This window comes from Peromyscus leucopus, chromosome 1, assembly GCF_004664715.2.
Source record: "Peromyscus leucopus breed LL Stock chromosome 1, UCI_PerLeu_2.1, whole genome shotgun sequence".
NCBI lineage: Eukaryota > Metazoa > Chordata > Mammalia > Rodentia > Cricetidae > Peromyscus > Peromyscus leucopus.
In genome coordinates this window covers 93056078-93069862 of record NC_051063.1, presented here as the reverse complement: position 1 = coordinate 93069862, position 13785 = coordinate 93056078, and the positions used below count along the sequence as shown (strand labels likewise).

At 37.1% G+C, this 13785-nt stretch overlaps 1 protein-coding gene across 2 annotated transcripts in view; it reads left to right on the top strand.

The window, feature by feature from the left end:
- Positions 1-13785, top strand: part of Usp47 (ubiquitin specific peptidase 47) — a 90877-nt gene that overhangs the window by 20400 nt on the left and 56692 nt on the right. Inside the window, exons 2-5 of one of the 2 annotated variants that reach the window (XM_028875841.2) lie at positions 1356-1415; positions 7857-8060; positions 10047-10160; positions 11852-11990. In XM_028875841.2, coding sequence (XP_028731674.1) covers positions 1356-1415; positions 7857-8060; positions 10047-10160; positions 11852-11990 — 517 coding nt within the window. The remainder of the gene's footprint in view (positions 1-1355; positions 1416-7856; positions 8061-10046; positions 10161-11851; positions 11991-13785) is intronic. The other variant, XM_028875842.2, reaches the window with a different exon arrangement.

The following is a 13785-nucleotide window of genomic DNA, read 5'->3' as shown; positions in this document are numbered from 1 at the left end:
CATTGTAAGGGCATGGATCTGAGAGCAAGCCAGGAGTCTAAAGTCCTTTTTAACCCAGCCTTGGAAGTCATGTTATAGCATGGGAGTCACCAGGCCCACCTCAAAGGACGTGACGTTAGATTCCTACTTTTGCTAAGAGTCATGTCACAGAATTGGGTGCACATGTTTTGAAACTGCCACAATGAAACTTGAGCTAAAGAGGAGGTGGGAATGGGGGGTAGGCTGGGGGGAAGGAGAGGGGGCAGGAAGGGGGAGAACAAGGGAATCCGTGGCTGTTATATAGAACTGAATGGTATTGTAAAATAAAATAAAAGGGGGAAAAAAAAGAGGTAAGGCTGTCAAGGGAAAAGCAATCTGGGTACCATGGACAGAAATGCTAAGACTGAGAGTGGCAGTACCTGCCTGCTCGGATTTGTTAATGGCCTGCTGCTTCTTACTATGTAAAGACTCCTCCAGGGAATAAGAGCTTTGTTCAGTTACACTCTAGGTAACTAAAGCAGCTTTAACAGATGATTTCAGGTCAGTATGTGTGAAAGATACAGTCAACATTCTCTACTAAACTTCAGTTTTTAAACTAACAGTTCTGGCACAGAAAAGTGAGTAGTAAAGGACAAGAAGCAGGATTCAAATTGTGTCAAACAGAATGATCCTTTTGGTTAGAACCTGAGTCACTGTAAAATAGAAAAGATTTTGGTAGGAAATATATTGAATTGCTAATGATTGCTATTTTAGATTGCTTTTTTTTTTTTTTAAAACCTTGTCTCCTGTAGTCCAGGCTGCCCTTGAACACAGTATATAGCTGAGGAGACCATGAACTTCTGGTCCTCCTGATACATCCCCAACCCTGGAGTCACTGTTTGAAAAATGATTACTGCTATTAGAATTATATTTCTACTGTAAAGGCAAAATGACCTTTAATTCAGTATGTTCTCCTTATTAAGCAAAGGAAGGGGCAAAAGATAAATGTGTATAGAAGAAGTGGGGATATTGTAGACTTGGGGTTTCAAGAAATTGCTTCTTGATTATTGGTAACTTTTATTTCTTTTTGCAACAAGTGTGTGTCTATTTTCTTAGTTGTTAAAAAATAGGACCTATAGTAAGAAGCTTATCTTAAAGGTGCCTGTCATTAAAATGTGCCAGTTTCCATGTCAGCCTTACCATCACTGTACCATAGGTTTTCAGTATGCATAGAAGACTGATACCCAGCATTACAGTTGCAACATAAATGATGAATGAATCCTAGATGATGTGTAATATTGTAATGATATGTATTTTATCACAAAATATCGTTTTCTTTCATTTCACTAATGCCTTTATTTTATGGGAATAATTCATTTTGTTCTTGTATGCCATAGGATGTGTTTTGGAGATGCAGACAAAATATCTTTGATGAAATGAAGAAGAAATTTTTACAGGTAGCCTGCTGGTGTCATTGCTTTAGTGTGATAGTCAGCAGAGCAATAACAGCATGCTCGTGTTTTTGTTTAATAACAAAGCATGTCTTAAGTTTTCTACTTGTTTGGCTATTTTATTCCCATCCAATTTTAGTAGCATAGATGTCATCTTATATGATTTTACTTCTGGACAGTCCTTTGTAACAAGTGAATACAGAGGAAGGACTGAAAGAAAACGGCAGAGCCCTTTTTCACATTTGGATATTGTATTTGCTTGTTGTTTCAGATATATGTATTTTCTGCACTACTGATAAATAATAGAAAATAAATATATCTGCATTAATAGTACTAGGGATTGCATAACTTAATACCTTACAAAGTTACTGCCTAGAAATTTTTGATAAGATTTATTTATTTGGGAGAGGAACGCTTACTGCTCCTGCATGTGAAGGTCAAAGGACAACTTGTTAGGAAGTCCATTCTCTGCTTCCATCATGTGAATTCCAGGAGTTAAGTTCAGGTCTTCAGCTTGACGGCAAGTGTCTTTACACACTGAGCCATCTTGCAGGCCCTCTACCTAGAAGAAGTCTTACTGAAGAATTAGATACAAATGTTAGCTTCTGGAGCGCCTGTGTTCCTAATAAGCCCAACTTCCCTGTGCATTCCACTCTAACCTTTTGTTCAGACTTCACTTTCCATGGATTCATCTATATCTGTTTTCCCCGGGACCCAAGGGTTGCAGGAGACCACTTAGGAAATGATGACACAGATAACTTGAGTAGGTTAGAGCTTTGATACAGTACAAAGAGAATCTTAAAAATAAAATCATCTCTTTAATGTAATTTAGGATTTTCATCAATCAGCAGACCAAGAATTATTACTTAAAATTGAATGATGTAAATGGGGCTGAGAAATTATATAAATTTCAGTTGCAAAAATATTTATACTCAATTCTCTTTTATCATCTGTAGCAGTGTAGTAATTATGAACAGTGACTAGACAAAGCAAATACCCAAGACTGCATTTCTTACCTCATAGCAGCTTCTGTACCCAGAAGTAGAGAAATGGACTGTACATGCCAGCCTGAAGAGAAAATGGGTTGACTGTGGAATGTAGAAGTAAAGAAGACCCTTCACAACATTTTAATTCTTTAACAATTTTCTCTCATAAAAATCAAATGTTGGTAGCTCTTTTTGTTATTTACTACATCAATAACTGAACATATACCATCAGCTATATACCTTACTTTGTGTTTTTAAATACGAAACATCTAAGAACTGTTTTGTTGATTGGGTTTTGTGTCATTTTTGAGGTACTTGGGATTGAATCTAAGGCCTCACACCTCACACCTACTAGGCAAACCTGCCACTAAGCTATGTCTCCAGCCCCTTTTTAAATTTTTTATTCTGAATCGGTCTCACTAAGTTGCCTGACAGGCCTTGATCTTGGAATCTTCCCACCTCAACCTCTTGAGTTGCTAGAATTACAGAACTGTAGGCTCTGGCCCAGCTTAGGAACTATTTGTTGTTTTTCTTCTGTTGTTTTTAATGACAAAAAAGCTCAATGTTGACACCGGTAATCTCCAAGTTTGATGGTTAAGAATGTCAAGAAGTAAAGACAAGACGATTTGAGAGAATTATACATTCAGGGTGTCCTTAGGATTGCCCTTGTCAGCTACTTACTTCTGTGTTCTCTTAGTAGCAAAGCTGTCTCTGGAAGAAAACAGTATTTACTCTGCAATCTGTATCCTAACGTACTTTCTGCACCAAGATTCTATCTTGATTTTACTTTTTGAGGGTTCCTTTCCAGCCGTGCTGGGAAATTAACTGCTTATGCAGTGAGTTAGATACAAGCAACAAGCTTCCAATGCAGTTCTTAGGTTGACTGTCAGATGTGTGTGTCAAATAAGTAAATTCAATTGTGACTGTACCTTCCTTCTTGGCTAGGCCTTCTATGTAGGGGACTTTGCCCTTTCAAAATCTCATCCTAAGCTCATTTGTCTTCCTAAATGGAATCTTCTGTAGGCTTTTAGAACTTGTAGTTTTCTTTCACCTTGAATTCTTAGAACTCTTTGAACTAAAGATTTTTGCTCCGTCCCTAAAGCATAATCTATGCTCAAGTGTGTTCCCACTCCCACCCCACCTCCACCTACCATTGACACATCTTTTTATAATAGTTTGCATGTACCTGACTGTATCTTGCCATGTTTTTGTTACCTGTTGCTGGTAGCAGCTTACCCTAACATTTAGTGGCTTAAAAGAACAATTCATTTATTTATTCAGGATTCTGTGAGATGAAGTTTGAGCAAGGACTCAGCTATCGAGCTCTGTTCCTTGAGGCATCATTACTTGGCTCCATTCATCTGGTAGTTGGCTTTGGATGGAATGTCCAAGAATGCTATTCTCATGTATCACACCTCAGTGATTGCATTCAGCGGCCACTTTGCCTATGTAGACTGCTAGGGCTTCCACATAGTGTGCTAATGCCAAGGTAATCAGATCTCTTACATTAGGACTGCTTAATAAAGGGGAAGTTCCAAGATGCAGAGTGAAGGCTGATGGTTTCTTAAGGCCCAGCTTTAAGTGGCACAGTGTCACACATTCTGATGGTCTTAAACATAGTTACATAGCCAACTCAAATTCGTGAGAAGGGGGAAAATGGAAAAAGAATAGCAAAGAGTCAACATTTTGAAATTCACCTGAATTTTTCTTTGGCCATAAGTACCATCATTCTAAGGTATAGCCTTAAAATAGGTAGCTGCTCCAGTTGTCTCCAATCTGTGAAATATATTTTTACATTTGAATGTTTTAGAAAACGATTAAATTGATACTGTAGAGGGATTTTGCTCTTGAAAAGCTATTTATTATAAAATTACAATATCTTATTTATGATACTTTCCAATGGAGAATTTTTTTTTTTTTTAAACAGGGATTCCAACGTTAGGTGAAATGTATGGTAGGTAGCCACATGTTAGGTTTAATTATAGGTGAAATAAAGAACAAACCAGGTAATTGGGTATAAATAAAGTAATGGTTTACAAAGGGCTAGTCTAGACCTTTAAAGAACATTATATTTGCTTAAATTATACTAGAATTGGCCAGGCATTGGTGGCACACCTTTGATCCAAGCACTTGGGAGACAGAGTCAGGTGGATCTCTGTGAGTTCAAGACCAGCCTGGTCTACAGAGCGAGCTCCAGGACAGGCACCAAAACGACACAGAGAAGCCCTGTCTCAACCCCCCCCCCCAAAAAAAAAACCAAAAAACAAAAAAATTATATTAGAGTTGAATTCAAGAGTAATATATGATGGGCCTGGAAATTTTAGAAAACAGAATGGGTGCAAAGCTTTACCACATAGTTATTTTTAAAAGTTTGTGGGCTGGGGTTGTAGCTCAGTAGTCTAGCACTTGACTAGCATGCCCAATGCTCTGGCTCAATCCTCAATACTGACCATCCCCCCCCCCAAAAAAAAAGCGTAGTCAAATCTGGCCTAGAATCAGTAAAATAGATAAATTTTATTTTTAAAATAAATTTTAAAATAAAATTAATCCATGCATTAAATAATACTTTTCAGCTGAAAGTGATAAATTATAGCCTGACAGAAAAAGAATTGCATGATGTATTTATAAATCAAGAAATGTAAAATAGCTTGTCTACTCTGAAACAGTGACTGTGTCTAAGAAGCCTGAGTGAATGCATAGGAAAAATATTAGAAAGTTGCTCAGTAAAACATTACTGGATGTCTCTTGAGATATAGAATTATAGATCATTTCTGTGTCTTTATTTATACTCTTAACATTTATTTATGTATTTGTTCATTTTATTTATAGACAGAGTTCAGCTCTGTTGGTATGGAACTCACTATGTGGACCAGGCTGGCCTTAAACTCAATAGAGATCTTCCTGCTTCTGCCTGTTTATTGTTGGGATTAAAGGCAGGCACCACCATACCCAGCCCTTAATGTTTTTTTAAAGGGCAGCATAATTGTATGTATAAAAAATAATTATTGACATTAAAGGAAGTAAAAGGAACACATAAGATTAAATTTTATGTTTACTATTGCACAGTGCTCTTCACGTAGGTTCCATTGTGGTAACTTCCCTGTGTGTTCAGGTGGGAGGAAAAGAATCTAGAGTTCTTGTACTTTACTCTCACACATTTTGAGGAAGTTGGCAGCTGAGGATGCATAGGGCTGTGATATTGCCATAGCACCATGGTTAGTATATTACTCTGCAGCATTTTCCATATCCAGGGTCTTCTAAGGTATGTTAGAATTATAAAGGCAGATATTTTCTGGGTGTGGTAGGGCATGCCTTTAATACCAGCACTTGTAAGGCTGAGTCAGGAAAAGTTCAAAGCCAGCCTGGTCTAGGATATGTTTCCAGGCTCTATCTCAAAACAAACAAATAAAAAACATAAACCAACCCCCCCCCAAAAAAAAATGTTTAGTAGTTGAAATTATTTTGAGTTCATCCTTTTACTCTAGACCAGATTTTTTAAATTTTATTTATTTTAATTTTATGTGCATTGATATTTTGTCTGCATGTATGTCTGTGAAGGTATTGGATCCCCTGGAACTGTTACAGTGTGAGCTGCCATGTGGGTGCTGGGAATTGAACCTGGGTCCTCTGGAAGAGCAATCAGTTCTCTTAACCGCTGAGCCATCTCTCCAGGCCCCAATTTTTTTAAAGGGTCTGGTTTATGTTTCTTAATTTTGATTTCAAGTGTATGATATAATTCATTCTGTGTGTTAATGTCTACTTTAAATACACAGTTGAAGGCTTTTCCTCCTTTTCAGAGGCATGTTAATAATACCCTCTTTTACAGTTTTAGTTTTTATAGAGAGGGTATTTCTCATTTTCATTTTTAAGTATGTTATTGTTAGTAATTAAATTTTTTACTTGTCTAAAATGTGGTGCTAGCCGATCTGTTTTAAATGTTACACTTTTATAGCAATGTATTTCTGTTCTTAATAGGATTAACCTTAATTTATACAATCCTTTCCAAGTCCAAAATTGACATTGCAGAAACAGATTACAATGATTTTACTTTATTTCACCTAACATAAACCTTGTGGCTGTCCTGTTTGTCAGTATTAGTCAGTGATATTATTAGTTCTTATTTTAAAGTAGATGATATGGACATAAGCAAAAGGTTGAAGTTATCCTGTTAAAGACAAAGAAGGAATTCTTGGAGCTGGGATTAATCACAGAGTGGTAGAGTATTGGCTAGCATGCAAGAGACTCTAAATTCAGTGCAGCACCACAAAGTAGGAGAAGTGAGAAAGGGAGAAGAGAGGAGACAAGATATTTGGGTAGAGCACCAGAATGTGACGATTGTGTTTCTGAATAGCCTTTTGTAGGGATGGCCAGAGGCCCTCTAGGGAATGCAAGCTAGTATTAGAATGGAGCTAGTATTAGAAATACTATTTTGGATTGAAGGAATATGAGATTGAAAGATGCAGACTTCTCAGAAAGCTGTTGCCATAATTTTGATAGGAGATAATCTTGATTATAGTCGGGAACAGCAGCAAGGGATACCTGAAAGTAGACTAGACTAGATACAGTTTGGTGCTAGTGGCAGGTAAAGAGGAGAGCTGAAACTGGAAGACACTTAGCTTGGCTCTGGTTTCAGAAACTTGGTAGGTGTAGGTGGCTCTTGTTGATCTGGCCATTTAGATGAGGAGAAAGGAATTTCTTCCACTCAAGCATCCGGGGTGTTCAGATACAATTGATGTAACTGCTAGCACCATGGGAAATGGAAGATAAAAATCAGTATTTTCAAGAGCTTAAGGGGGAGTGTACGGCATATTTTGGGTTTTGTTTTGCTTTGAGAATGATTTTTTTTTTTAATTTTTGTCTTAATAATTACTGATGGAAGGAGAATTTATAATAGAAGGAAGAAGAATTTAAAGTCTAATTTCCAGATTGATAGTTGAAAAGACTTGGTATTGACACATTTTTTAAAGATCAAACTTGGTAATTAAAAAAATTATGTATATGATTTGCTTGCATATATGTCTAGACCTATATGCCTGGTGCCCAGGGAGGCCAGAAGAGAGCACTGGGTCTCCTGGAGCTGAGTTACAGGTGGTTGTGAACTGCTCAGCATGAATACTGGAAAACAAATTCAGGTCCTGTAGAAGCTCTCTTAACATCTGAGCCATTGCTCCAGCCCCAAATTTTGTAATTTTTAACTTAAAATTTTCATGGCTTCTTGGCTCTATTGCTTTATAACCTTAAAGGTAAAAGCAGATATCCACGAGAATAACTACTTTTCCAAAGCAACATGGTGCTTACATTTGACATGATCTATTAGGAGTGTGTTTCAGACAGAGTAAAACAGTACAGAGGATATACTGTCTATGGGTCATTTACAATGATCATAAAATTTATAGTTATTTATAATTGTGTTTCCCTTTAAGAATATTAATTGAAAATAACTATTTTTTTTATATTTCAGATAGAAAATGCTGCTGAAGAGCCAAGAGTCTTATGTATAATACAAGATACTACTAACTCAAAGACAGTGAATGAACGGATCACTTTAAATTTACCAGCATCTACCCCAGTCAGAAAGCTCTTTGAAGATGTGGCCAACAAAGTAGGCTACATAAATGGAACCTTTGATTTGGCGTGGGGAAATGGAGTCAATACTGCTGATACGGTAACCCTCAGACCTAAAGCATCTGCTTAAGCTGCTAATAATAATGTCATAGCTATGATTACTGCAGTTGTTAGTGGTGATTAAGTGAAAGCCTGGACATTACAGTGCCATTTATATGGTTATCAAAAGTGTAGTGCTGAGTGAGATGCTGTGACTGGTCCCTCTTCCCTTGTGGAGTCAACAGTTGACCTGAAGTTTGCATAATATCAGGTCATCAGTTTTGTATTCATAAAAAGGTGGTTATCATACATATCAACTGAAGAAATTTTCCATGTTTACTGAGATAGTCATTTGATGTTTTTAATAAAAATTATTAATAAGATCACTTATTTTTCCTTTTATTTGTATACTTATGTGTATTTCTGGGCATTTTTTTCTGTGTACATTTGTAATGTGTTACCATGTAAAACTCTTTAACTACCAAACTCCAAAGTTTCTAATGTATGCAGTCTCAGGTGTGAACGTTTTTTTTATGTCTCTGTCCTGTTAACTGCTTGCTTCCTTTGTGATCTGTTTCTATTTCTTTGTTGCATTGCCTCATTTCTTTCATATTGTAGCATCTCCTCAAAAGCTGAGTGATTCTTGTTTTGTTCATCTTTATATTCAAGAATCTCCACAGAAGCTGATAAAATTTGCAGTATTCAGTTTCCATTTTCTTCTAGAAGGGATGGAGCATCCTGATGTCAGTTCCATTTGACTGTGGGGTTGAGAGGTGCCCAGCATCTCCCTGCATGGCTCTGCTCTGCCTTAGTGACTGTAGTGCCCATGCTTTTGCTTTGGCAGGGAGAAAATAAGTTCCATTGCCCACTGCTTAGTCTGAAGAGGAAAAGGAGAGGCCAGAATGACAGAATGCCTTTTCCCATTTGTTCAGCTCGGTTCCCTGGCCTCAGCTCTTGACCTTTGCCTAGTGTTTCCTATCACCCTTATGTGTTTCCTTCCACAGCAGTCTCCGGTAGGCACTTTGAGCCCTGGGTTTCCTATAGGTTTGTTTTTTTTCTATAAATCATAACTGTTTTCTATTTTTTAATTTCTCAGAATTTCTGGTATGTTCATGATACTCTTTTCCTGTGCTGTTGTGAAATTTTTCTTTAAAAGTTTTTGTTGGCATTCATGGAGTTTAGAGGATTATTTGGCAGACACGTGATTAGGTCACCATATGATCCAATCCTGTATTTGTTTTTACTACAGTAGTAAATGAGTTAGGTGAAGATTATTGAAGAAGTGATCATTTCCATCCCCCACCCCCATACCCTCTTGAGTCCTGACAGTAAAGTGGAAATAGATAGCATTTCCTAGTTCAGCCTTCTCCTTAAAGGGTTATATTAGCGCACGCACCACGCACACACACACACACACACACACACACACACACTCACACTCACACACACACACACTCACACTCACACACACACACACAGTTATGCTGTATATTTTGTGATTTGGGGTGAGACAAGGTTTCACTCTGTAGCCCCAGTAGGATTTGAACTTGACTGTGATCCTCCTGCTTCAGCTTCCCAAGTGCTGAGATTACAAGTGCTAGCTACCATCCCTGCTTTGGTTTGGATATTCAGTATATTGCTTATCTGAGAATTCTTATACTCAAATATCAAATATTTTGTAGTTTTAGTTATACAAGCTTTTTAAAAGATTTTTATGAAAATCTATTGCATTGCATATATTTTAGAAAAAGAACCAATGTATATATACAAAGTGTATTGAATTTGATGAGTATTATATATAACATCAATCCCTTAGCCTTTTCTTTAGGATTTTAGATGTTGGAGGATGTGAGCCTCTGGGATAGCCCACAGCATATGTACTATTAATTGGGTTTAGTGTGTGATAGATGAGTTCATTCAAAACCTGGCTGAAAAGAAATTTATCCAAGTCGTTACTGAAAAATGCTACTTTCATGAAAATGTGTAGGTATTTGGTGTTTTATTATCACAATTAATTTTCTTATAGTCTAACATTTTTTACCCATAGGCACCACTGGATCACACCAGTGACAAGTCTCTTCTTGATGCTAATTTTGAGCCAGGAAAGAAGAACTTTCTGCATTTGACAGATAAAGATGGTGAACAGCCTCAGATGATGTTGGTGAGCTATTTAAGAAGACTTAATATCCATAATTTTTGTGCTCTGGGAATGTAGTTTTCCAGAGGAAGAAGAGATGTACAATTGTATGATAAATGATTCCTTTTCCTTTTATGTTGATTTGCTATAGTTATATGTGATGGCATGGGTGCATCAGGTATCCACAGCACGATTATGCTTAGTCTGTTGCCATATTGAGACTACTGCTATACAGGGATAGGAAAGGCCCAGATTAGAATACCATAAAGGCCTGTATTTCCATGGCCTTTCCTTTAGTTAAGTATAAAACTCATCAGCTCTTTTGTTATTTGATGGGAGACCATTTCCATTCCCACTCCCTGACACACTCATCTTTTTTGAGTTGACTAATATGTCAGTTATATGCTTCTGTTGATTTAATATTCACTTCATTTCAGACTTACTTGAACGGGCATTTCTGTTTAGCCTAGTAGCTTTACAGATTAGCCCAGGGACTCCCAATTAGAAGAACATTTTCCCAGAGTTTTGACTTTTGGAGAGGTATACATATATAAGTTATAAACACTGTATATTCAAGATACTATTTCTTTAACTAAAAACTATGGTGGGGGCTGGAGAGATGGCTCTGAGGTCAAGAACAAAGGTCAAGGCTGCTCTTCTAGAGGACCCAGGTTCGATTCCTGCCTAGCTCCCACATGGCAGCTCACAATTGTGACTCTAGTCCCAGGGAATCTAATGCCCTCTTCTGGCCTTCTCAGGCACTGCATTCATGTGGTGCCCAGACATATATGCAGCTGTACTCATACACATAAAATTAAAAAATGAAATCATTTAAAAAAAAAAAAAACTATGGTGAGTAAATATTGTTTGATGGTTACAAATTCCAGAGGATGTAGGTTTAAAAATTAAGAAAACCTGTCTGATTTTCCTAGCTGTTTTACAGACTGAAGAAACTAAGGCTCAGAGAATATGGACTTTTTCAGAGCCCTTCTCTTTACTAAAACTTGCTCAGGACAAAATGTTCTTTTTGATGGCCTTCCGTTAGAGATCTATTGTGAGTAAAGACGTCCCTTTGAGCAGGAGATGGTAATAAGCAGTATGTCTGTGCCAAAACAGCACTCGAATGTGCCACTTGAGCACCCTGAAGCTCATTTTTCGTTTTGTGGTATCACAGGATTTTGATTGGTCTTAGGTGACTCCGAAAGCATAATTAGCTGTTATTGTAGAGCTCTGGCTTCACAGTTTTAGAGTTGTGGTTTCAGTTCTTGCTCTGTCTTAATTGCTTATGTTGGTTTTATGCCCTTTAATCCTTTTCAATATATTACACATTAACAGGAAGTTTCTCATTAGAGACTGAGCAGCTCTCCATCTAAGCCAGCAATTCTCTAACGTCCCTCAACTGTTGGGCCTAACTTATGACGTAGAAATGAATGTTTAGGTGCTCACTCAGGACTTCATAGTGACACATCTCATTTCTTCATGTACATAAAACATTTTAAAGAGAACTTTTTTAAAAAAAATCTACAAAGTTAAATTATTTGAAAAGGGTCAGGAGCATTGGTTGGTGTTGGTGCTCTGAGTGAGACATCTTTCAGAGTTGCCTGCAAGAAACCCAGAGCACACACTCCTTAGGTGTCTGGTAGGATCAGTCACAGCATAATTTAACTTTTTCTCACTGTTGCTAGTCAGTAAATACTGGTTATGCTGCATTTTAGGAGGACTCCAGTAACGTGGACGACAGCATGCATGACAGATTTATAGGTCCACTTCCAAGAGAAGGTTCTGTGGCCTCTACCAGTGATTATGTCAGCCAAAGCTACTCCTATTCATCAATTTTGAACAAGTCAGAAACTGGTAAGACTCATTTATTGTTGTGTAACATAAAATCATAATCTCAGCAAGTTCAGGCCTAATTGAATTTCTTCATTTCATCAGTACAAAACTGAAACCTAGAGCAAAATGACAGCCCAGCAGCAGCAGAGTCAGCACTGTCAGGCTGTGTGCTCTTTCTTCCCTCGTCCCCTTGCTGTCTTTACTGTACTGTTACTACCTTTATTTATCCACAAACTAGAAGATCCTGGATATTGTGTTTTGAAGAAAATTGTTTTGGGAACATTCTTTCCCTTTAAAGTGTAATCTGACATTTTTGAAGTCAGCTTCTCTGGAAATGAAATCTTCTTTTCACCTTTTAGATTAAGATGGGCTGTGAGGAATGTGCTTCATTGAAGCAGACGGAACACATTAATTTTATTGGGTCTGCTGTATCTTTTAGTTTGTTATGTTTCAAATAAATTAGATCATTTAAATTTTTCTGTTAGGGCTAGAGAGATGGCTTAGTGATTGACAGTACTTGCTCTGGAAGAGGACCTGGGTCTAGTTCCTAGCACCTATATGGGGCTCACAGCCATCTGTAACTCCGTCCAGGAGATCTGATGCCCTCAATTGACCTCGACAGGTACACATCTGGTACACATAAACATACATGTACATTCAGACAAAACACACATATATATAAAATAAAAAGAAATCTTTTAAAAAATGTTAGCTTTTTTTCTGAAATATGATTGAGCCTAGATTATTTTTGTTTTGTTTTGTTTTTTTGTTTTTTGAGACAGGGTTTCTCTGTAGCTTTGCGCCTTTCCTGGAGCTCACTTGGTAGCCCAGGCTGGCCTCGAACTCACAGAGATCCGCCTGGCTCTGCCTCCCAAGTGCTGGGATTAAAGGCGTGAGCCACCACCGCCAGGCCAAGCCTAGATTATTTTTAAGTTGTTGGGTTTTTTTTTTTATTATTATTATTTATTGTAATGTATATAGGTGTTTGACTTGCATGTGTGCATCACATGTGTGCATTACCTGCTGAGGGCAGAAAAGGGTGTCTGATCCCCTAGGACTAAAGTTACAAACAATTGTGAGCTGCCACATGGGTCCTCAGGAAGAACAACCAGTGCTCTTAATCTCTGAGCCCTCTCTCCAGCCCTAGGTTATTAAAATTTTATTTCAATTTACTGGGCTAGCTTTATATGAAGGTTTCATTCATTCATATATATGTGTGTATATGTATACATATATATATAAGATTGGTTATTACCTTATGAATGTATTCTAGATACTTGTCATGTATTTCATCTTAGACCACACCTTTTCCCTTAGGAAGTATTTTTCATGTTGAAAGAAATAGAAACAAGTACAGAGAAGTCTTTTGTGCAGCTAGTTAATGCTAAGCATGGCTTTAGAATCTTTCCTTTTAAAAATTCAAGAAAGATTTTAAATATTACATTAAACATCTCTCTTAAATAACAGGAAAGCCATAGAGTTACATTCCAGGCTTTGTTTTAATATGATCTGTAATATTACATTTATTATATTTTGTAATTAGAACTTAGAATTATTTTCTCATAGCTAATCATTGTGAAGTTTATTTGCTCTGGTAATAGCAATAGGGTCTATGGTGTTTGATTTATAACTTCTATTAGTAGATATTGGCTGCATACCTCCCAGGGTAAAAAAGAATGTGGAATTATTTCAAATTATAGCACATAGTAAAACTACTTGTAAAGTCACAAGAATTTATCTCTTCAAAAGTCATGTAGAGGTGATTGTTTAAAATGTAGCTTCCAGGGTCTCAAAATGCGAGTGTAACTGAACTGAA